The sequence below is a fragment of the Lithobates pipiens genome, unplaced genomic scaffold (genome assembly GCF_037356315.1).
Source record: "Lithobates pipiens isolate NorthernLeopardFrog02 unplaced genomic scaffold, aLitPip1_a1.2 Scaffold_18, whole genome shotgun sequence".
NCBI classification, from domain to species: Eukaryota; Metazoa; Chordata; class Amphibia; order Anura; family Ranidae; genus Lithobates; species Lithobates pipiens.
Genome location: NW_027507758.1, coordinates 14,190,487 through 14,215,156, shown reverse-complemented (window position 1 = coordinate 14,215,156; position 24,670 = coordinate 14,190,487). Strand labels below are relative to the sequence as shown.

General features: G+C 46.4%; 1 protein-coding gene across 1 annotated transcript in view; it reads left to right on the top strand.

Annotated features, from left to right (window-relative positions):
* The window catches only part of ZFAND3 (zinc finger AN1-type containing 3), a 285,201-nt gene that overhangs the window by 229,969 nt on the left and 30,562 nt on the right, over positions 1 to 24,670 (top strand). The window contains exon 5 of the mRNA XM_077485390.1: positions 9,904 to 10,068. Within this exon, the coding sequence (XP_077341516.1) occupies positions 9,904 to 10,068 (165 nt within the window). The remainder of the gene's footprint in view (positions 1 to 9,903; positions 10,069 to 24,670) is intronic.

Sequence of the window (24,670 nt, the reverse complement as noted above, 5' to 3'; positions counted from 1 at the left end):
TCGTGAGACTTGGAGGAAACCGCCAGCTCTTGGCCGTGGCCCCCGGAGGATGAAACGATCTGTCCCCGGCTTAACACTTGGAGAGGGTCATGTAGACTCTCTGCAGAGGGAGGGCCGGGGTCACCGAGCTGCTCCTACGGGGCCAATTACTAAAAGGGCGAAGATGATAGATTTTCTTTTTCCCGTGACAGTTTTGTTGGATTATAAAGCTGCTCTTGGTGTTTTTTTTTTTATCTGCTCATTTTCACCATTATTTTGAAGCAGATGAAAATATCTCAGCTGTATCTGATTTGTAGATGACCTCACCTGTTTATGAAGACTTTAAACCTATTTTCCTCCCAGCGTTCATTGGGCCATGTGTTTTGTGTCAATGAACTAAGCTATGACTAAGCACCGTGTTCGGTGTGAAACATGTCAGCGGCTGTGCAGTTAGTCTGTTTACCAGCCTAGATGCTATGATTTTAATTACATTTTTTAAATAAAGTTGAATAATTCAGAGTGCGGCTATCCAGCTACATCTTTTCTACTTCAGTTCCTGTTGCAAACAGAGCCAGCACCCTGTGGGATTGTGGAGACAGCTGTTTTGAGAGAAGTCATTACCTTAGAGCGGTAATTCTTTGGGTTTTGGGTCATTGTCATGCCGGAATACCCATCCACGACCCATTTTCAATGCCCTGGCTGAGGGAAGGAGGTTCTTACCCCAGATTTGATGGTACATGGGCCCCGTCCATCGTCCCTTAGTTGCGGTGAAGTTGTCCTGTCCACTTAACAGAAAAACAAACCCAAAGCATAAATGTTTCCATCTCCGTGCTTGATGGTGGGCAGTTGCTGCTGTTTGGAGACAGAACCCTGTCAGGGGAGCTGGGAGTTGAAACCCTTGTGAGGGGGGAATTCCTTGCCCAAGGAAAATATGGACAGCTACAAGAGTCTGGGAGACCAAGAGAGGGTCTGGGAGACTGAGGAAGCTGAAGAGGCTAGTGAGTTCAGGGAGCTGGAGGGAACCCAGAAGCCTCTGGAGGGAGCAAGCTTAAGGTGCTGGGAAACCCTGTCAAGAGGCCAAGTGGGACCCGAGCGGTGAGGTGCTGCAAATAAGTCTAAGCCCCTGTACACACGGTCGGAGATTTCGACAACCAAATCCGTCGGATTTTCTCCGTCGGATTTTCTCCGTTGGATCTTGTCCGAAACTGTTGCATACACACGGTCGGACTAAGTTGTCGAAAAATCCGATCTTTCAGAACGCAATGACGTAATTTCGTTACGATGGGACTACATTCAGGCTAGTAGCCAATACCTTTGATGTAGGAATTTGATCTGAGCATGCGTGGCACTTGGTCCGATCAAAATTCTCTACACATGTTCGGAGTATGTCCGAGCAGCCCAGTTGGTCGGGAAATATTTCCAACATGTTGGAAAATTGGGTCCGACGGATATTCCGATGGAATCAGTCCGATGCATACCACACACAGTTGGATTATCCGACGACACAATCCGATAGGACACATTCCGATGGATTCTCCGACCGTGTGTACAAGGGCTAAGGGAGCCTATGGTCAGAAAGACCAATGCCAACAGCAGCAGAGCTGCTGTAAGGTAGCTAGGTGGGCTAGCATTTTTCTTATGCCGCGTACACACGACCGGATTTTTTGACAGCAAAGGTCCGACTAAACGAGTCCGTCGGACAATTTGATCGTGTGTGGGCTCCATCGGACCTTTGCTTGCCAAAAATCCGGCGGACTTTAGAAATAGAGCATGTTTTAAATTTTTCCGCCGGACCGAGAAATCCGTTCGTGTGTATGCTACTCCGACGGACAAAAACCGACGCTAGGGCAGCTATTGGCTACTGGCTATGAACTTCCTTATTCTAGTCTGGTCGTACGTCATCACGTTCGAATCCGGTGTGATTGTGTGTGGCCAAATCCATTCATTTGGAAAGTCCGTCGGAAAGACCGTTGGACCTAGTCCCTCGAAAAGTCCGGTCGTGTGTGCGCGGCATAAGAGTTGCATTTTATTTACTGACCACCAATGTAAGGGGCCTTTTTGTTGTTGGCCTCCAATGAATTGGTATAAGTAAAGATTCCCTGAAACCTGGAAATTATTTTGGGGTGAAAAGGTTGAGCCAGGCTTTTTTAAAAGTTTGGGACACGGTGCGGATCTCAGTATAAATGCAGCTGTTCTGTGAAGCCCTCGGGGGTTTGTTAGAGAACCTTAGTGAACAAACCGCATCCTGAAGGCCAAGGAACACACCGGACAGGTCAGGGATAATGTTATGGAGAAGTATAAAGCAGGGTTAGGTTATAAAACAATCTCAGTCTTTGAACATCTCACGGAGCTCTGTTCAATCCATCATCCAAAAATGGAAAGAGTATGGCACAACTGCAAACCTACCAAGACATGACCGTCCACCTAAACTGACCGGGCCGGGCAAGGAGAACATTCATCAGAGAAGCAGCCAAGAGGTCCATGGTAACTCTGGAGGAGCTGCAGAGATCCACAGCTCAGGGGGGAGAATCTGTCCACAGGACAACTATTAGTCGTCTCTCCACAAATCTGCCCTTTATGGAAGAGTGACAAGAAGAAAGACATTGGAGAAAGAAAGTCATAAGAAGTCCTGTTTGCAGTTTGCGAAAAGCCATGTGGGGGACACAGCAAACATGTGGAAGAAGGTTCTTTGGTCAGAACTTTTTGACTTATGTGTGGTGGAAAACTAACACTGCACATCACCCTGAACACACCATCCCCACCGTGAAACATGGTGGTGGCAGCATCATGTGGTGGGGATGGTTTTCTTCAGCAGGGACAGGGAAGCTGGTCAGAGTTGATGGGAAGATGGATGGAGACAAATACAGGACAATCTTAGAAGAAAACCTGTTAAGAGTCTGCAAAAGACTTGAGACCGGGGCGGAGGTTCACCTTCCAGCAGGACAACGACCCGAAACATCCAGCCAGAGCTACAATGGAATGGTTTACATCAAAGCATATTCATGTGTTAGAATGGCCCAGTCACAGTCCGGATCTAAATCCCATTGAGAATCTGTGGCAAGACTTGAAAATTGCTGATCACAGACGCTCTCCATCCAATCTGACAGAGCTTGAGATATTTTATAAAGAAGAAGAATGGGCAGAAATGTCCTCTCTAGATGGGCAAAGCTGGTAGAGACACCCCCAAAAAGACTTGCAGCTGTAATTGCAGAGAAAGGGGGTTCTACAAAGTATTGACTCCGGGGGGCGCCATACAAATGTACCCCCCACACTTTTCACATATTTCTTTGTAAAACATTTTGAAAACCATTTATCATTTTCCTTCCACTTCATAATTATGAGCCACTTTGTGTTGGTCTATCACATAAAATCCCAATAAAATACATTTATGTTTTTTGTTGTAATGTGGCAAAATGTGTAAAATTTCAAGGGGTATGAATACTTTTTCAAGGCGCTGTATAAATGTATAATAAAAGTAACACACACAGCAATTTTTTGAAGCAAAGTTATTTCAGGCTCAAAAAACAGAGTCTCTCTTTGTATAGGGAAGCAGCTGTATAGTGTGGGGGTGTTGGGTCTCGCAGCAGAGGACAGGAGAAGGTTGGCAGAGGTGACAGGAGGCGGCTACAACAAGGACACAGATAAATACAACATGACAGCGTTCCCGATCCTTCCCCGCCATGTTGGGAATGACTGATGCAGCGAAATAAAAGGCAGATTTTGCCGCGTTCGTGTCCAGCGGGCGGCGCGCACCACACCCTGCGCTGGGATTCTGGGCTTATTTCTGCCATTTGCAACAAAATAATTCTGCGGTTGTTGTTTTTCTACCGATTATCCCCCACATCCAGGGATGCTTTTACCCGCAGACAGAGACGTGACATTTTGAAGTGTGTGATTTGTAAATTGTGCGCTAAATTACTATTCTGAGTGGCGCGCAATCTGCTGTTCCCACATGGTATGTTTAGAAACTTTCACACACTCTGACATTTCAGAAGAAGCAAACACAAGCTTGTCGGAGCGCCAATGTGTCAGCTAATCGCAAGGAGCAAATAGGGTAAAGAGCGACTTAGACCCGCGTGACGGTGAGGGATCTACGCAGGGGGAGCTGTGTCTGATGTCAGAAATAAAGATTTCTATAATATACAGTAGCTCTGACATATACCGCGGTGCTGTACAGAGAACACTGAGCCAGTCACATCAGTCTCTGTACTAGAGGAGCTTACACTCTAATGTCCTCTCACATTCACACACTAATATACATTTATATAGCTCTGACATATACCGCGGTGCTGTACAGAGATCACTGAGACAGTTACACCAGTCTCTGCACCAAAGAAGCTTACACTCTAATGTCCCCCCACAGTCATCACAGAACCAGAAGAGCTTACACTCTAATGTCCTCCCACAGTCATCACAGAACCATAAGAGCTTACACTTTAATGTCTCCCCACAGTCATCACAGAACCAGAAGAGCTTACACTCTAATGTCCCCCCACAGTCATCACAGAACCAGAGGAGCTTACACTCTAATGTCCCCCCACAGTCATCACAGAACCAGAGGAGCTTACACTCTAATGTCTCCCCACAGCCGCACACTATTATACATTTATATATCTCTGACATATACCGCTGTGCTGTACAGAGATCACTGAGACAGTTACACCAGTCTCTGCACCAGAGGAGCTTACACTCTAATGTCCCCCCACAGTCATCACAGAACCATAAGAGCTTACACTCTAATGTCCCCCCACAGTCATCACAGAACCAGAGGAGCTTACACTCTAATGTCTCCCCACAGCCGCACACTATTATACATTTATATATCTCTGACATATACCACAGTGCTGTACAGAGAACACTGAGCCAGTCACATCAGTCTTTGCACCAGAGGAGCTTACACTCTAATGTCCCCCCACAGTAATCACAGAACCAGAGGAGCTTACACTCTAATGTCTCCCCACAGCCGCACACTATTATACATTTATATATCTCTGACATATACCACAGTGCTGTACAGAGAACACTGAGCCAGTCACATCAGTCTTTGCACCAGAGGAGCTTACACTCTAATGTCCCCCCACAGTAATCACAGAACCAGAAGAGCTTACATTTGAATGTCTGCCCCACAGTCACACACTATTATACTCTTATATAGCGCTGACATATAACATAGCGCTGTACAGAGAACACTGAGCCGGTCACGTCAGTCTTTGCACCAGAGGAGCTTACACTCTAATGTCCCCCCACAGTCATCACAAAACCAGGGGAGCTTACACTCTAATGTCACACACTATTATTATTATACATTTATATAGCTCTGACATATACCGCAGTGCTGCACAGAGAACGCTGAGCCAGTCATTTCAGTCTCTGTACCAGAAGAGCTTACACTCTAATGTCCCCCCACAGTTATCACAGAACCAGAGCAGCTTACACTCTAATACCCCCCCCCCCCCCAGTCACACCCTATTATTATTATACATTTATATAGCTCTGACGTACATTACAGTGCTGTACAGAGAACACTGAGCCAGTCACATCAGTCTTTGCACCAGAGGAGCTTACACTCTAATGTCCCCCCACAGTCATCACTGAACCAGAAGAGCTTACACTCTAATGTCCCCCCACAGTCATCACAGAACCAGAAGAGCTTACATTCTAATGTCTCCCCATAGTCACACACTTATATAGCTCTGACATATACCGCAGTGCTGTACAGGGAACGCTGAGCCGGTCACATCAGACATCTCACTCACAATGTACACTGCATTAGTGCCCAAACTCTGAGCCTGGATGTCGGCATATTGCCCACTTGCTGACCCGTCACATACTTGGTACATTCACCGGTCTTCAAGTGGTTGTACCGAAATGATCCCCCAGGACTGTGTTTTTTTATTTCTTTTTTTTAGAGACGGCTCTCTTGTAATAGCAGTTGGAGTGGCTTACTAGCTGTTCAATTGCAATTAAAAGCAGTGGGAGGGGGCGCTCGCCCCCCCCCCCCCCCCACCACCACCTTCCGTGGCTTGCTCCTATCCCACCAGGAGACCCAAGCGACCAGGTCAGGCAGCCAAACAAAGTCCCCGCTATGGTAACCTGGAAGCGATTGACACTTCCGGGTTACCTGCATGTAAACGGCACATTTAAAAAAAATAATAATAATAATTTGATCTCACTGATTTTGGTGTTTTGAATGCTTTTAAGTGTAGAGGAGGCATTTGGGATCTTGGAGACCCCCAGATCTCTCCGTATAGAGGACCTGTCACCGCCTGTTACTGTCACAAGGGATGTTTATGTGCCTTGTAACAGCAATAAAAGTGATTAAAAAAGAAAAAAATGTAAAGCAACAGTGTAAAAATGAAAAACATAAAATAAATAATAATAATAATAAAAAAAAAAAGAAAAGTACCCGTACTTGCACGCAAAGGCACGCAAATGCTTCGCTCCCGCACGCACGCAAACGGCGCTCATCCCACACATGTGAGGTATCACCGTGAACGTCAGATCATGGGCAGTAATTCCAGCACCAGACCTCCTCTGTACATATAAAGTGGTAACCTGTAAAGGGGCTTAAAGCATCACCTATGGATAGTAAAACTTCCGTAGTTTGTGACATGTTTGGTATCTATTTACTGTAACTTAATGTTTCATATTTGATTGTGTTATGTATTTTTTTATTTTTTTTTGCATTAAAATTTTAAAAAGTGTATTTTTCTTTTCCTGAAAAACTGCATTTAAAACACCGCTGTGCGAATACCGTGTGACATAAAAGATTGCAAAACCCACAAATTTATGTTTCTGCTTTATAAAAGATATATAAAGTTTTGGGGTTTCTAAGTCATTTTAACTGATTGTTACATGTGAACGAAACATGTAGGGAAAAGCCCCGCACTGGTTACGTTCCTCTATACAAGCTGCATAATAATGGTGGATTCGGCATGTATCGCGTTTTATGTCAGGCTGGAAGCATGAAGGTGACGGGTGCTCTTCATGTGAGCCAGCTGCTGCCAAACGTTCGGCGAGATGCCGTTTTTTCGGGGATGTGACCTCCTCGTTTTTATCATTGGAGAAGTGTCTGTGTCCTCGGGAAATAAACACTCCTTTCTGGGAAAAACATAATTAGATTTGTTTCGGGGTCAGCGGGCTCTTGACTTGTCACAGGAACATTTCAAGAGTTTCCACTTCACACTTCTCGTCCCGCTAATGTGCATGCTTTGCATACCGATTGATTGATTTGTCAGGTAGCGGCGGCGCGGGGAGCCGGGAAACCAGCGAGTTCTGAGATTCACCCTCCTGAGCATTATGGGGGACCTCCGATTTTATTTCTGGCTCAATGACTTATGAGAAAATAGATTTTACGTGACCAGGCTAAGAGCCGGTGCCCCACCTACTCCCCCCCCCCCCCCCCCGATATTTCAGTGATTGCTGTTAAATCCTCTCTCCAGTCTTCCTTTCAGTCTTGTACAATTGTACCGGCTCCCCTCCTGGACTGAAATGGCTTCCCCTGATTTCCCCGCACACTGAGAGCTCCTCACAATGTGCGTAGGAAGCTGCAGCAGTCACTAGTCCTCCAAAGACCCTACCTTTATGAAGCCACTAGTTAGTTCTCCATGTCCCTGCCCATAGAAAGCCACTGGTCCTCCAAGTCCCTACCATATGAAGCCACTAGTCCTCCAAGTCCTTATTCATATTAAGCTGCTAGTTCTCCAGATCCCTACCATATGAAGTCAATAGTTATCCAAGTCCCTATTCATAGAAAACCACTAGTACTTCAAGGTCCTACCCATAGGAAGCCAATATCCCCCCCAAGTTTCTACCCATAGGAAGCCAATAGTCCTCCGAAGTTTCTACCCATAGGAAGCCAATAGTCCTCCCAAGTTTCTACCCATAGGAAGCCAATAGTCCTCCCAAGTTTCTACCCATAGGAAGCCAATAGCCCTCCCAAGTTTCTACCCATAGGAAGCCACTGGTCCTCCAAGTCCCTACCATATGAAGCCACTAGTCCTCCAAGTCCCTACTCATATTAAGCTGCTAGTTCTTCAGATCCCTACCATATGAAGTCAATAGTTATCCAAGTCCCTATTCATAGAAAACCACTAGTACTTCAAGGTCCTACCCATAGGAAGCCAATATCCCCCCCCAAGTTTCTACCCATAGGAAGCCAGTAGTCCTCCCAAGTTTCTACCCATAGGAAGCCAATAGCCCTCCCAAGTTTCTACCCATAGGAAGCCAATAGTCCTCCCAGGTTTCTACCCGTAGGAAGCCAATAGTCCTCCCAAGTTTCTACCCGTAGGAAGCCAATAGTCCTCCCAAGTTTCTACCCGTAGGAAGCCAATAGTCCTCCCAAGTTTCTACCCATAGGAAGCCAATAGCCCTCCCAAGTTTCTACCCATAGGAAGCCAATAGCCCTCACAAGTTTCTACCCATAGGAAGCCAATAGTCCTCCCAAGTTTCTACCCATAGGAAGCCAATAGCCCTCCCAAGTTTCTACCCATAGGAAGCCAATAGCCCTCCCAAGTTTATACCCATAGGAAGCCAATAGTCCTCCCAAGTTTCTACCCATAGGAAGCCAGTAGTCCTCCCAAGTTTCTACCCATAGTAAGCCAATAGCCCTGCAAGTCTTTACCCATAGGAAGCCCCTAGTCCTTCAAGTCCCTGCAGATATGAAGCCATCAGTTCCCCATGGTCTCCACCTATAGGAAGCCACCAGTCCTCCAGGTCCCTACCTATAGGAAGCCACTAGTTCTTGAAGTCCTGATATAAAGCCACTCGTTTTCCAAATCCCTACCCATAGGAAGCCACTATTCCCCAAAGTCCCTACCCACAGAAAGCCACTAATTCTCCAGGTCCCTACCCATAGGAAGCCACTAGACCTCCAAGTCTCTACCCATAGGAAGCCACTAGACCTCCAAGTTCTTACTCATTGGAGGCCACTAGACCTCCATGTCCCTACCCATAGGAAGCAACTAGACCTCCATGTCCCTACCCATAGGAAGCAACTAGACCTCCAAGTCCCTACCCATAAGATGCCACTAGTCCTCCAAGTCCCTACCCATAGGAAGCCACCAGACCTCCAAGTCCCTACCCATAGGAAGCCACCAGACCTCTAAGTCCCTACCCATAGGAAGCCACCAGACCTCCAAGTCCCTACCCATATGAAGCCACCAGTCCTCCAGGTGCCTACCTATAGGAAGCCACTAGCTCATTCCCTGTCTTATTGGGCACACAAGGAATTTCCATATATATGGAAAGGTCAAAAATGTAAATCTGAGATGTCCCAACCTTTGTCAAACTGGAAATCCACTTTATGTTACAAAGGAAATAACCTCCATGTGGCTCAGAGATTTTTTGGGCTGACACATACTATGTCCAGGGCCGTGTGGCTACACTTAGCCATTGAATCGCTGCCACAGAACTAGCATGTGTCACACTATTTAGGAAATGGCTGTACATGGAAGCAAGTGGACCACATAACCAGCACCACCTTTGTTCAGGCTGCGTTCAGGATGCCCTTAAAGCAGAACTAACTTGTTTTTGGGAGTTTAGTTCCACGTTACCCTTTACCTTCCTGGCTTGGGGTGCTGGCTCACATAAATCCTGGTGCCTGTGCACCATACAGCCCCATGCTGCTGCCTCTCACCTTATGACTTGCTGCAAAGTTACACTGTACAGTCTGATCACTGGGAAAGGGGAGACTGAGGAAATGCTTCCTCCTGCCTGCAGCAGACTGATGACCTCATCTCATCCTAGGCAAAGTCACCGATTGGAGCTCAAAGGCTTTAATGATAAAGGGTGGAGTTTTTTCTGAAAAAAGATCCTGTTCCTGTAAATTGCGGGGTTGGGGATTTATTCATGCAGACTTGTTACTGGTCCACCTTGAGATGTTTCTGTGTATTGAGTGTTGCCTATTTTATTTTTCTGTTCCAGATTCCCAGTCAGAGGACGAACCATCTCCAACGAAACGGCCTCGACTACTAGACAGCGGCGAAGGGCCCGACCGCAACCGCCCCAAACAGAAGAGCCGCCGCCGCTGCTACCGCTGCCAGATAAAACTGGAGTTGGTACAACAGGAGCTGGGCTCGTGTCGCTGCGGTGAGTGTCATTATCTGGGGGACGGTGACTGGTTTAGGTGCCTACGGGCCTGACGTGTGTGGAGCCGACTGCCCTATGGGGGGATATTATGGACAGAGCTGGGAGGTGGGAACAATGAGGGTCTATGTATGTGGAAAGCTGACCATAGATGGATCAAAATGTGTCTGATCGGGAGGGACCCGACGCGTTTCATCCGTCTATAGCCGTGATATCGGTAAGAGATCCGTTTTCCCAGGATAGAAAGATTAATAACACTCTTGAGCACTCTGGCTTACAGAAGATCACCTCCCTGAAATACTCTGCTCCTTCCTCTATAACTCTCCTCTCCTGAAATACTCTGCTCTGCTGGAGGACTCTGCTCCTTCCTCTAGAACTCTCCTCTCCTGAAATACTCTGCACTGCTGGAGGACTCTGCTCCTTCCTCTAGAACTCTCCTCTCCTGAAATACTCTGCACTGCTGGAGGACTCTGCTCCTTCCTCTAGAACTCTCCTCTCCTGAAATACTCTGCACTGCTGGAGGACTCTGCTCCTTCCTCTATAACTCTCTTCTCCTGAAATACTCTGCACTGCTGGAGGACTCTGCTCCTTCCTCTGTAACTCTCATCTCCTGAAATACTCTGCACCGCTGGAGGACTCTGCTCCTTCCTCTAGAACTCTCCTCTACTGAAATACTCTGCACTGCTGAAGGACTCTGCTCCTTCCTCTATGACTCTCATCTCCTGAAATACTCTTCTCTGCTGGAGGACTCTGCTCCTTCCTCTATAACTCTCTTCTCCTGAAATACTCTGCACTGCTGGAGGACTCTGCTCCTTCCTCTATAACTCTCCTCTCCTGAAATACTCTTCTCTGCTGGAGTACTCTGCTCCTTCCTCTATGACTCCTCTCCTGAAATACTCTTCTCTGCTGGAGGACTCTGCTCCTTCCTCTATAACTCTCTTCTCCTGAAATAGTCTGCACCGCTGGAGGACTCTGCTCCTTCTTCTAGAACTCTCCTCTCCTGAAATACTCTGCACTGCTGGAGGACTCTGCTCCTTCCTCTGTAACTCTCATCTCCTGAAATACTCTGCACCGCTGGAGGACTCTGCTCCTTCCTCTAGAACTCTCCTCTCCTGAAATACTCTGCACTGCTGAAGGACTCTGCTCCTTCCTCTATGACTCTCATCTCCTGAAATACTCTTCTCTGCTGGAGGACTCTGCTCCTTCCTCTATAACTCTCCTCTCCTGAAATACTCTGCACTGCTGGAGGACTCTGCTCCTTCCTCTATAACTCTCCTCTCCTGAAATACTCTGCACTGCTGGAGGACTCTGCTCCTTCCTCTATAACTCTCCTCTCCTGAAATACTCTGCACTGCTGGAGGACTCTGCTCCTTCCTCTGTAACTCTCATCTCCTGAAATACTCTCCTCTCCTGAAATACTCTGCACTGCTGAAGGACTCTGCTCCTTCCTCTATAACTCTCCTCTCCTGAAATACTCTGCACTGCTGGAGGACTCTGCTCCTTCCTCTATAACTCTCCTCTCCTGAAATACTCTGCACTGCTGAAGGACTCTGCTCCTTCCTCTGTAACTCTCATCTCCTGAAATACTCTGCTCTGCCGGAGGACTCTGCTCCTTCCTCTATAACTCTCATCTCCTGAAATACTCTCCTCTCCTGAAATACTCTGCACTGCTGGAGGACTCTGCTCCTTCCTCTGTAACTCTCATCTCCTGAAATACTCTCCTCTCCTGAAATACTCTGCACTACTGGAGGGCTCTGCTCCTTTCCATGGAGTTGGGGTGCATTGTTTGGGATAACGCTCGGTAGGTACAGACAGTGATCACTGCACAGGAGATGGGGGGGGGGGGGGGGGAGGGGTTTGGCGCTGTCATCAGAAGCTTAAGGAAAAAAGTTCAGCAGATTGTTTATTCTGCCTCATTTTTGGGGTCACCACAGCAGACAGGAACATTCCTGATTATGGCTCAATAATTACCATAAAACACTCATCAGAACCGATTAGCCTGAGGCCTAAAAATCAAATTAATGAGTTTATAAAGTTCCGTCATTAATTTGCTAATATACAAATACCCAGGAATTGCGGAATATGACCTCGGAAGAGGGCCCTCAGGAATCCTCCGTCTTGCCCCCAACATCTGCATCGTCTTCTACACGTGACTCTCTTCCCGGGGCCCCTCATAATGAGCGTGACCCAATCTCCCACTCAGAGACTGTTTATACTCTATATATATATATAATTACAAGGACAAACACAAAGGCAGAAGTCCCCTTCCTTCAGCAGAAGTGGGCTCACCTGGGCAATAAAACACAATACTGCCCCCCCCCCCCCCAGTCCTCTGAGGATGAAGTAAAGAGAAGAATCCTCGTCTCCGCTCTCTACGTTGTTTTCAATATAACTTTAGACCGTAACTCACAGAGAACTTGGACAACAGATATTCTAATGCCCCCGTACACACGATCGGGTTTTCCGATGGGAAATGTTGGATGTGAGCTTGTTGGTGGGGAAAGTCCGACCGCGTGCGTGTACGCTCCATTGGACAGTTGTTCTCGGACTTTTCAATCGTGTGTACACAAGTCCATCAGACAAAAAGTACAAAGTACAAACGCGCATGCTCAGAAGCCAAGGAACGAGCCTGGAAGCGGTTCGGTCTTGTAAACTGGCGCTCGTAATGGAGAATTAACATTCGTGACGCGGCAAATTATGAAATCTGGAAATGCAGCGCACAATTCTCTTCTTCTTCTTTAACCACTTAAGGACCGCGCCTCTTTTACAGATTTGGTGTTTACATGTTTAAAAAAAATTTTTTTTTTTGCTAGAAAATTACTTAGAACCCCCAAACATTTTATATTGTTTTTTTTTCTAACACCCTAGAGAATAAAATGGCGGTCATTGAAATACTTTTTTTCACACCGTATTTGCGCAGCGGTCTTCCAAGCGCACTTTTTTTTGGAAAAAATTCACTTTTTTTTGAATAAAAAAATAAGCCAACAGTAAAATTAGCCCAATTTTTTTTTTTTATATTGTGAAAGATAATGGTACGCCGAGTAAATTGATACCCAACATGTCACGCTTCAAAATTGCGCCCCGCTCGTGGAATGGCTGTCAAACTTTTAGCCTCAAAAATCTCCATAAGCGACATTTAAAAAATTCTACAGGTTGCATTTTTTGCGTTACAGAGGAGGTCTAGGGCTAGAATTATTGCCCTCGCTCTACCGATCGCGGCAATACCTCACATGTGTGGTTTGACCACCGTTTTCATATGCGGGCGCTACTCACGTATGCGCTCGCTTCTGTGCGCAAGCTCGTCGTGACGGGGTGTTTTTAAAAACCTTTTTTTTTTTTTTTTTTTTTTTTTTTATTATTTATTTTAATTGATTTTATTTATTTTTACACTGTTTAAAAAAAAAAAAAAAAAAAATGGATCACTTTTATTCCTATTGCAAGGAATGTAAACATCCCTTGTAATAGAAAAAAGCATGACAGGTCCTCTTAAATATGAGATCTGGGGGGTCAAAAAGTCCTCAGATCTCATATTTGGACTAAAATGCAACAAAAAAAAAGAAAGAAAAAAAGAAAAAATGACATTTAAAAAAAAAAAAAAAATTTAAGAGGTATGGGCGGAAGTGAAGTTTTGACGTCGCTTCCGCCCTCCTATGGTATAGAGACGAGTGGGGGCCATCTTAGCCTCACTCGTCTCCATACCCAGCTAGCAAAAGGACCCGATCGCCTCCGCCGCTACCGACGGCTCCGGTAAGCGGCGGGAGGGGGGGAGGTGGCACCTCTCCCGCCAGCCGATAGCGGTGATCTCGTGGCGAATCCGCCGCGGAGACCACCGTTATCGTACAGCCGACCGGCGCCTGAAGAGATGGATATCTCGGTTGTAGCAGCAGCTGCCGCCATTACCGAGATATCCCGCTTCAAAAATAGGACGTACATCGGCGTGCGCTGGTCGTTAAGTGGTTTAATGGGATAATAATGAAGCTGCTTTGCTGGTGATACTGATGGAATTATTGCAAACTAATTTTCAAAAGCTTTTTTTTTTTTTCTAGTGATATCAAGAATAATTTTATTTGTGCATAAAAAAAAAAAAAAAAAAAAAAAAAATTATACATGTTATCTGCCAATAGAACTTAACCAAAAAGTGAATTCTATGCATCCAAAAATATAGAAAATATAACAAATCAAATCATTATTATTCAACCCAAAAAAAATAAAGTCAAAGCAATAACTCCAAGGCCAATAATAAGTAAAGCGTTTATCTCCTCCGATTCCGCAACATGTCTGGTTGACGAACGGACGTTCAGAAATGAACTGAAAAGCGTGTGTAGCGCACTACCCCCTTGGGGGCCTGCTGAATTGTTCGTTTACCTTTACGATCCTCCCATGCGATTCCATACAAGTAGCTCTTCACACTCTGAACCTTTTAAATTGCTTTATTTAGGACAGTAGAATGAAGCATATGAGATGCCCAGTTGAATCCCATATATGCAATACAAAGGGAAATCTCAAATCTTAGCCGTGGCTTTATGTATTCGATTTTCCTGTCAGCGGTGCTTCTCTGATTTCTGTAGTAGACTCTCACTATGGGCAGCTGAGCATCAATCTGAATAATGCCGTGGAAGTTGGAACTCAAAGTCCTAGGCCTCACCACCTATTTCCGTGTCCAACCTCCTTCGCTAACCCCCGAGAGGTGTTTAGTACTGTGCTCCTTGGATACACAGCATAGAATTTCTGAATAGCTCCACTGGGTTTGCACTCCCTTTGCACTCTCCCAACAACAGTCCATGTTCTACTCACAGAAGGTTGCTCCCAGTATTCTTCTTCCGCTTAGTTGCTACTTCCTCCTGCGTTACATGATGACTCCTGCTCCAGGGGACCCGACCTTGGCCTCTTTAGAGTCACCTACGGCTTGGGGATCTCTGAACTCCTGGGCCTTCAAGCCTTCTCCCGGAGGCTCCGGGGTCTCTGAACCTCCGGTCCCAAACCTCTGGACCTCCAGCCCCTTCCTTGAACCTCCCGAGGACATGTGACCTCCCCCCCCCTTTTTATGAGAGACCTCCTTCCTGGACCACAAAATTAACCATTGGTCCATTCTCTCACATGAGGTTTCCTGCCACTCAGGTCTCAGCCCATCCACTCTTGCCAGCAGAGTCCACCGCCAAGCAGAGCAGGAACCCCTGAGCCCAAGTGTATGCGGCCACACCCCCTTCTACTCTAACACTCCTCCCAACCCCAAATCCACAACCAAAGGCCCAACAAAAAAACATGGACCTGGCCAAATTTACCTATTCCTACATCCTACACTATCAAAAACACCACTAAGCATCTACCAAAATGGTAGGGGCGCTACACACGAAATGAAAAACGCGAAAAGAAAAGCGCGAATCAACACTTGCCAAACTTCTACTAACACGAAATTAGAAGGAGGAGCACAAAGGGTGGAGCTAAAGAGCTGAAAAAGCACGTAGTACGTCACTACGTTCGTAATTGTTGGCCAACATTTGTGTGACAGTGTGTATGCAAGACAAGTTCGAGCCAACGCCCTTCGGACAAAATTCCACGATTTTGTTGTCGGAAAGTCCAATCGTGTGTACGGGGCTTTACAGTATCCTCCTTCTCAGTCTAGAAAAGTCAGGCTGCTGTTCAACGTTTAACCTTCAGTGCTATCAGCACCATGGACGGCACACATGGGGTATGGACCTCAGATGAGGTAAATTGCTGCGTAAATTGCTGGCGCTATATAAATCCTGAATAATAATAATAATAAGATGAATGGTTTGTTTGCCATAATACTTAGATATGCACCTTCATTCTTGGTGGCATAGATTCAACAAGGTGTTGGAAACGTTCCTCAGAGATTTTGGTCCATAGTGACCGGATAACATCACACAGTTGCTGCAAGTGTGTTGGCTGCACATCCATGGTGCCAATCTCCTGCCCCACCACAACCCAAAGGTGTTCTATTGGATGAGATGTGGTGAGTGTGGAGGCCATTGGAGGACAGGGACCTCATTGTCCAGTGGTGAGATGATTGGAGCTTTGTGACATGGGGCATTATCCTGCTGGAAGGAGCCATCAGAAGATGGGGACACTGTAGTCGTAAAGGGATGGGCATGGTCAGCAACAATACCTGAGAAGGCCGTGGTGTTTAAACCATGATCAATTGGTACTAAGGGGCCCAAAGTGTGCCAAGAAAATATCCCCTACGCCACCGCTCAGATGAACCTACGCTATCCTTTCTAGCGAAAAGTGTTGTCATCACAACCGTTCCGTCACGTGACGCCACCTACGCAAGCCCCCGTTGAGCTGAGGTTGCCAGCTACGTGAAGTGCAGTCATATATATAGTCATATTTTTAATATTGATGCCAACATTTCACAACCTCTGCCAGGGTATGCAAACTTTTGAACACAACTGTATATAAACTCAAAAGTCCCGGTTTGACTTAAACGCCCCTCGTATATTGTAGATTTCACTCACTATAATAGTCCCAGTCAGGAATAAACATCTCCTCATTCAGAGTTGTTAGAACGAAGTCCATGCATTTGTGTATTTATCAATAGTATCTAATATCTCAATCCCAAGAGGATCCTAGCATTGCAAGTAGACACAACCCTGTCTATGCATACAGTGAGGGGGAAAAAAAGGTATTTGACCCCCTGCTGATTTTGTACGTTTGCCCGCTGACAAGGAAATGATCCGTCTATAATTTTAATGGTCGGTTTATTTTAACAGTGAGAGACAAAATACCAACAAAAATATCCAGAAAAACAGATTAAAAAAAAAAGTTATAAATTGATTTGCATTTAACCACTTACAGACCGGACCATTTTGCTGGTCAAAGACCAGACCACTTTTTGCGATTCAGCACTGCGTCGGTTTAACTGACAATTGCGCGGTCGTGCGACCTGGCTCCCAAACAAAATTGACGTCTTTTTTTCCCCACAAATAGAGCTTTCTTTTGGTGGTATTTGATCACCCCTGCGGTTTTTATTTTTTGCGCTATAAACAAAAATAGAGCGACAATTTAGAAAAAAACGCATTATTTTTTACTTTATGTTATAATAAATATCCCCCAAAAATATATAAAAAAACATTTTTTCCCCTCAGTTTAGGCCGATATGTATTCTTCTACATATTTTTGGTAAAAAAAATCGCAATAAGCGATTATGGATTGGTTTGCGCAAAAGTTATAGCGTTTACAAAATAAGGGATAGTTTTATGGCATTTTTATTAATATTTTTTTTTTACTAGTAATGGCGGCGATCAGCAATTGTTTATTGTGACTGCGACATTGTGGGGGACACATCGGACATTTTTGACACATTTTTGGGACCATTGTCATTTCTACAGTAATCACTGCTATATAAATGCAGTGATTCCTGTGTAAATGACACTGGCAGTGAAGGGGTTAACCAGTGGGTGGCAGTGTAGGGGTTAAGTGTTCCTAGGGGTGTGTTACTAACTGTGGGGGGGGTTGGGCTTTCATTTAGTGAACACTGATCTCTGCTCCAATCACATGGAGCAGAGATCAGCGTCACTAGTTGCTAGGCAGAATGGAGAAATGTTGTTTACAATGGCATTTCTTCATTCGGCCGCTCCGTGAGACGATCGCGGGTATGCCCGCGGTGATCGAGTCCGCGGGTCCCGCGACCGGACTCACGGGGGTCCCGACCAGCGCTCCCGATGGCAGGGTGGCAAATTTAAAGGGACGTACAGGTACGCCCATTTGCCTGTCCGTGCCATTCTACCGACGTACATCGGCGTGCGCTGGTCGGCAACTGGTTAATGAGTGAAATAAGTATTTGATCCCCTATCAATCAGCAAGATTTCTGGCTGCCTTCTATACAGGTAACGAGCTGAGATTAGGAGCTCTTTCGTAAAGGGAGTGCTCCTAATCTCAGCTTGTTACCTGTATGAAAGAAACACCTGTCCTCAGAAGCAATCAATCAGATTCCAATCTCTCCACCATGGCCAAGACCAAAGAGCTGTCCAAGGCTGTCAGAGACAAGATTGTAGACCTACACAAGGCTGGAATGGGCTACAAGACCATCGCCAAACGGCTTGGTGAGAGGTGACAACAGTTGGTGCGGATTATTCACAAATGGAAAAAAACACAAATTAACTGTTAATCTCCCTCGGTCTGGGGCTCCATGGAAGATCTCACCTCGTGGAGTTTCAATGATCATGTGAACAGTGAGGAATCAGCCCAGAACTACACGGGAGAATCTAGTCAATGATCTAACGGCAGCTGGGACCAAAGTCACCAAGAAAACAATTGGTAACACACCACGCCGTGAAGGACTGAAATCCTGCAGCCCCCGCAAGGTCCCTCTGCTCAAGAAAGCCCATGTACAGCCCTGTCTGAAGTCTGCTAATGAACATCTGAATGATTCTGAGGAAAACTGGGTAAAAATCAAGCTCTTTGGCATCAACTCAGCTTGCTGTGTTTGGAGGAGGAGGAATGCTGCCTATGACCCCAAGAACACCATCCCCCACCATCAAACATGGAGGTGGAAACATTATTCTTTGGGGGTGGTTTTCTAAGGCGACAGGACAACTTCACCGCATCAAAGGAGACGATGGACGGGGCCCATGTACCATGAAATCTTGGGTAAGAACCTCCTTCCCTAAGCCAGGGCATTGAAAATGGGTCGTAGATGGGTATTCCGGCATGAAAATTACCCACAACACACGGCCAGGGCAACAAAGGGGTGACTCAAGAAAAAGCACATTATAGTCCTAGAGTGGTCTAGCCAGTCTCCAGACCTGAATCTGAAGGTTCGAGTTACCAAACGTCAGCCTGGAAACCTTAATGACTTGGCGAGGATCTGCGAAGAGGACAAAATCCCTCCTGAGATGTGTGCAAACCTGGTGGCCAACTCCAAGAAACGTCTGACCCCTGTGATCGCCAACAACGGGTTCTGCCACCAAGTACTAAGTCATGTTATGCGAAGGGGTCAAATACTTATTTCGCTCATTAAAATACAAATCAATTTATAACTTTTCTGAAATGCGTTTTTCTGGATATTTTAGTTGTTATTCTGTGTCTCACTTTTAAAATAAACCGACCATTAAAATTATAGACTGATCATTTCTTTCTCAGTGGGAAAAACTTACAAAATCACCAGGGGATCAAATACTCTTTTTTTTCCCCTCACTGTATATAGAGAGATTAGTTGAATCTGACCCATGTGTCATCGGAAATGTTCAGTCGTATTTCTAATTCATTAGTAGACATGTCTATGTTCAGTCCCATAGGCAGTTCATTAATGGTGCTTCCACATGGAGATATCTCCCTGTGGATGCATTGCTAATGAGTTGGTTATGGGACTGACGCATGGGTGATCTCCGACTGATTTGTCTATATATATTAGAGATGCACCGGTACCGATACTGGTTTAGGTTGCCGATACCAGGCATTTGAGTGAGTATCGATACTCTCCCAAATGCTCCAGATATTAAAAACGATACTTACGGATCCATGGACATCCTTGGTTGCCCACATAGCACTGTCTCCATAGTGAAGCACTTCCGCCCCCGCTCCTGGCATTTCCCCCAGCCGGCGGTGACGAGCCCTGATGGCAGCTGTCATTTCCATGTGCGCCGGCCGTTGCTGGCTCTGTCCATGGATCCGGCATCCTTTTTTGCTCACCGCCTACCCCCAGGAGCTCCATGGTTAGAGGCAGCTGTTCATTCCACCAGCACAGTCAACTACGTAACCCGTGAGTCATGGTGCCTCACTGGCACACTACCATCTCCCATCATGGGCTTGTGATCGATTTACCAAATGTCATCAGCCTGTTCAGTTTTCCAATAAATGATTGCTGCTTTGAACTTCTAATCTAATCCTCTACTTACCGGTACCTACTGGAACAGCGCTCCCTCTGCTGAATTTTGTGAGCTTTAAACTGCCCAGTAGATGGCGCTTCTATACACACACGGAAATTGCTTGCGATTCTTTGCAGTGCGATCTGCGGCAAATATTTTTTTTTGTATTGCCGCAAAGTATCGGTACTCGGTATCGGCGAGTACTTGACCGAAAGTATTGGTACTTATACTCGCCGATTTAAAAAAAACGGCATCGGTGCAGCGCTAATATATATATATATATATATATATATATATATATATATATGTATGTATGTATAGACAGACATGTTTTTGGACTTTGGGTCCAGAGCAAATCTATTTAGGATTAAAAAGATGGTAGTAGGCCACTATCTCATCTAAGAAACAAGAAAAATAGCCCTGGGACTTTAAATGAGGTGAGAGAGGTTTAGCCAACGTCCACAACAAACACTGAGACAAAATCAATTTATTTTTTTTCAAAATGTTATGGAACAGAGCGGCAACAACAATGATTGTGAGTTACCCGGCATAATAGCCAATGTACACAACACAGGTGAAAGTAAATATATAAAGATTTATTACAAATGTTATACATCCATGAGCAACAATAAAATTTAAAAGTTGCTGGGTCAGTAAATACACATACACTTGCTGGGTCAGTAAATACACATACACAATAAAAATGTACATACATGTGAACAGGAAATATGTAAACATAATGCAGACATCAATAATACCCAGCATGTACTGGCATAAAACAAGCATCAATAAAGCCCTATGCATTTCGCGAGGCCCTGCTCGCGTCTTCAGGGGCGGATGCATGAATGTTGTATTGAAGGTCTGAGATAAATCGCCAAACGCTGGATATCAAAATGGCAGCCGTGTAGTGCATCCAGCTCGGGAGCTGAGGGGGCGGAGCAAACAAAGGCCACAACAGGGGAACATCTGGAGGATCAGCGCGGTCTGGATAGGGGTATTTCTCACTGCGGTCTCCACTTAGCCCCTTAAATAGTGTCTTGAAAATGTCTCAATGGAGTAAAAAATCCAATGGTTGTCAATTTGTTCTTAGAGATATGACTCCTCTATCCAATAAAGTTGTGAATCGGAATCCCAGCCGTGCTGAACGTCTAGATATACCCACAAGGGCCTGAAGGTTACGCCCCCAAGGTCATGTACGGGCGGTGACGCATGGGTGTCCATAAGACGTCCACCATCAAAAAGGGGTGCACAGATGCTACCCCTCTGTGCACCCCTTTTGATGGTGGATGTCTTATGGACACCCATGTGTCACCGCCCGTACATGACGTTGGGGGCGTAACCTTCAGGCCCTTGCAGGCATGTACTGGCCATCGGGACTACCGGGAGTTTCCCGGTGGGCCGATGGCTCAGTGGGCCACTCTGATGTAAAAAGGGCTGCTGATGGGACACTCTGATGTAAGGGGGCTGCTCATGGGACACTTTGATGTAAGGGGGTGCTGATGGGACACTCTGATGTAAGGGGGCTGCTCATGAGACAATCTGATGTAAGGGGGCTGCTCATGGGACACTCTGATGTAAGGGGGCTGCTCATGGGACACTCTGATGTAAGGGGGCTGCTCATGGGACACTCTGATGTAAGGGGGCTGCTCATGGAACACTCTGATGTAAGGGGGCTGCTCATGGGACACTCTGATGTAAGGGGGCTGCTCATGGGACACTCTGATGTAAGGAGGCTGCTCATGGGACACTCTGATGTAAGGGGGCTGCTCATGGGACACTCTGATGTAAGGGGGCTGCTCATGGGACACTCTGATGTAAGGGGGCTGCTCATGGGACACTCTGATGTAAGGGAGTGCTCATGGGACACTCTGATGTAAGGGGACTGCTGATCGGACACTCTGATGTAAGGGAGTGCTGATGCGACACTCAAAATGTAAGTGGGCCGGTCTGGATGAATTCCAGGGCCAAATTTCTGTCCCAGTCCAGCCCTGGGCCCTTGTGGGTATATCTAGACGTTCAGCACGGCTGGGATTCCATTTTCAAGACACTATTTAAGGGGCTAAGTGGAGACCGCAGTGAGATATACCCCTATCCCGACCGTGCTGATCCTCCGGATGTTCCCCTGTTGTGGCCTTTGTTTGCTCCGCCCCCTCAGCTCCCGAGCTGGATGCACTACACGGCTGCCATTTTGATATCCAGCGTTTGGCGATTTATCTCAAACCTTTAATACAACATTCATGCATCCGCCCCTGAAGAAGCGAGCAGGGTCTCGCGAAATGCACAGGGCTTTATTGATGCTTGTTTTATGCCAGTACATGCTGGGTATTATTGATGTCTGCATTATGTTTACATATTTCCTGTTCACATGTATGTACATTTTTATTGTGTATGTGTATTTACTGACCCAGCAAGTTTTATTGTTGCTCATGGATGTGCAACATTTGTAATAAATCTTTGTATATTTACTTTCACCTGTGTTGTGCACATTGGCTATTATCCCGGGTAACTCACAATCATTGTTGTTGCCGCTCTGTTACATAACATTTAAAAAAAATAATAATTGATTTTGTCTCAGTGTTTGTTGTGGACTAACCCTCTCTCACCTCATTTAAAGTCCCAGGGCTATTTTTCTTGTTTTTTGTGCATTATTAGGGATGGAGGTGTCAGAGGGGTCACACCAGACCTTTAATCTCCCTTCTTTGACTATCTCATCTAAGAGCCCACTTTGCCCTGGTGGATATGTTCACCATGTTGAATGCAAAGTAGCATTTGGGATGCTGTGTTCCATGTGGATGAATCAATACCAGTATCAGTCTATTGCAAGCCCAGATCAGGACTAATCCGAATTGCAGCATTTCCGGGAATCAAAATTGGTGCTGGACTCAAAGCTAAACATGATCTAGTGCAGGGGCAGGGAACCCCCGGCACTGGTGCCACAAGCGGCACACAAAGCCTCTTTTGCCGGCACTCGACTCCCTCCCCATCAGCAGAGCGGCGCAGGAGAGGGGTCAGTGAGACACTAATGCATTCCAATTTCAGAATTCCCCACACCCCACCAAGGGGGAGGCACTGCGCCCCCCACACGTTGTAAAAGATGGGAATCATTGATTCTCTAACTTTTCTGTAGCTGCGATTGTCAGCTCTTGTGATGGGGAAGAGATTGGGTGCAGTTCTGCTGGAGAGGGGGGGAGTGTCCTTGTTTCCAGGAGGAGGAGGACTGTCATTGGCCACCGCTAAAGCCCATCACAGTCCTGCTAGCCCCGCCCACTATCTAGAAGAAGACGACTCGGTTGGTTGCCACTACCAATCTCAGAAAGAAGGGATTTCACTGTGATTGGGAAAACCCCAATCAGGTGACAGTTTGTGGAATTACTGTTGAGCTTCTGGGAACGTTGTTGAAATTATTCCTGAACCTTTGCGTCACTTACTACTGAACCCCCCTGGCATCTCTGTGTCCCTTTAAGCCACAGACAGTATTCAGCGCAATGAAAATCACACCCAACCACTTTTTCTCAACTGCGGGGGCCCAACTTGTGATCCTGCACACAGGCCCACTGCTTTCAGAAAATGCCCCTGACCTGAGCTCATCATTGCGCATCCATTCCAGATGTTTGTATGTGACATCCCATACATTCCATACATCACATACATCCTATATATCCCATACATCCCATACTTCCAATACATCACATACATCACATACAAGCAGGCGGGCTGGATGTGAGAGGTGGATCAGCAGGATGAGTGTACCAGGACAGGTAGACGTGTCTCATCTCTGCTTCCTTTCACCACTCTGCAAATCCCAGATATCATAGATGAGAAGAGGGTACAACGGTGGGGAAAATGAGCAGGAAGGATTCAGTGGTGGGACAAATGAATAGGAGGGTACAGCAGTGGGGCAGATGTGCAGGAAGGTACAGTGGTGGAAGAGATGAGAAGGGGGTTCAGCAGTGGGACAAAAGATCAGGGGGGTTCAGTGTTGGGTCAGATGAGCAGGGGGGGTTTAGTGTTGGGGCAGATAAGAAGGGGGTTCAGTGGTGGTACAGAAAAGCGGGGGAGTGGAGATAGAGCCGTGGGGCATATGTGAAAGGAAGAAGTGTATTGGGGCAGATGAGCAGGGGGTTACAGTGGTGGAGCAAAGGAGCAGGGGGTTACAGAGGTGGGGCAGATGTGCAGTGGAGAAAGGAGGTACATCAGTAGAAAACATGAGCAGGGGGTTACAGTGGTGGGGCAGAAGAGCAGGGGGTACAGCGGTGGGAAAGATGTGCAGGAGGTACAGTGTTGGGGCAGATGAACAGATAAGTTCAGTGTTAGGACAGATGATAAGATGGTTCAGCGGTAAGACAGAGGAGCATGGGGGTAAGACGGTGGAGCAAATGTGCAGGGAGATACAGTGGTGGGGCAGATGAGAAAGGTGGTTACAGTGGTGGGACAGAAGAGCAGGGTGGTACAGAGATGGGGCAGGTGTGCAGCGGGTTACATTGGTGGGGCAGATGAGAAAGGGGTACATTGGTGGGGCAGATGAGAAAGGGGGTTACAGTAGTGGGACAGAAGAGCAGGGTGGTACAGAGATGGGGCAGGTGTTCAGGGGGTTACATTGGTGGGACAGATGAGAAAGGGGGTACATTGGTGGGGCAGATGAGCAGGGTTGTACAGTGGTGGGGCAGATGTACAGGGGGTTACAGTGGTGGAGCAGATGAGCAAGAGGGTACAGTGGTGGGGCAGATGAGCAAGGGGGTACAGTGGTGGGGCAGATGAGCAAGGGGGTACAATGGTGG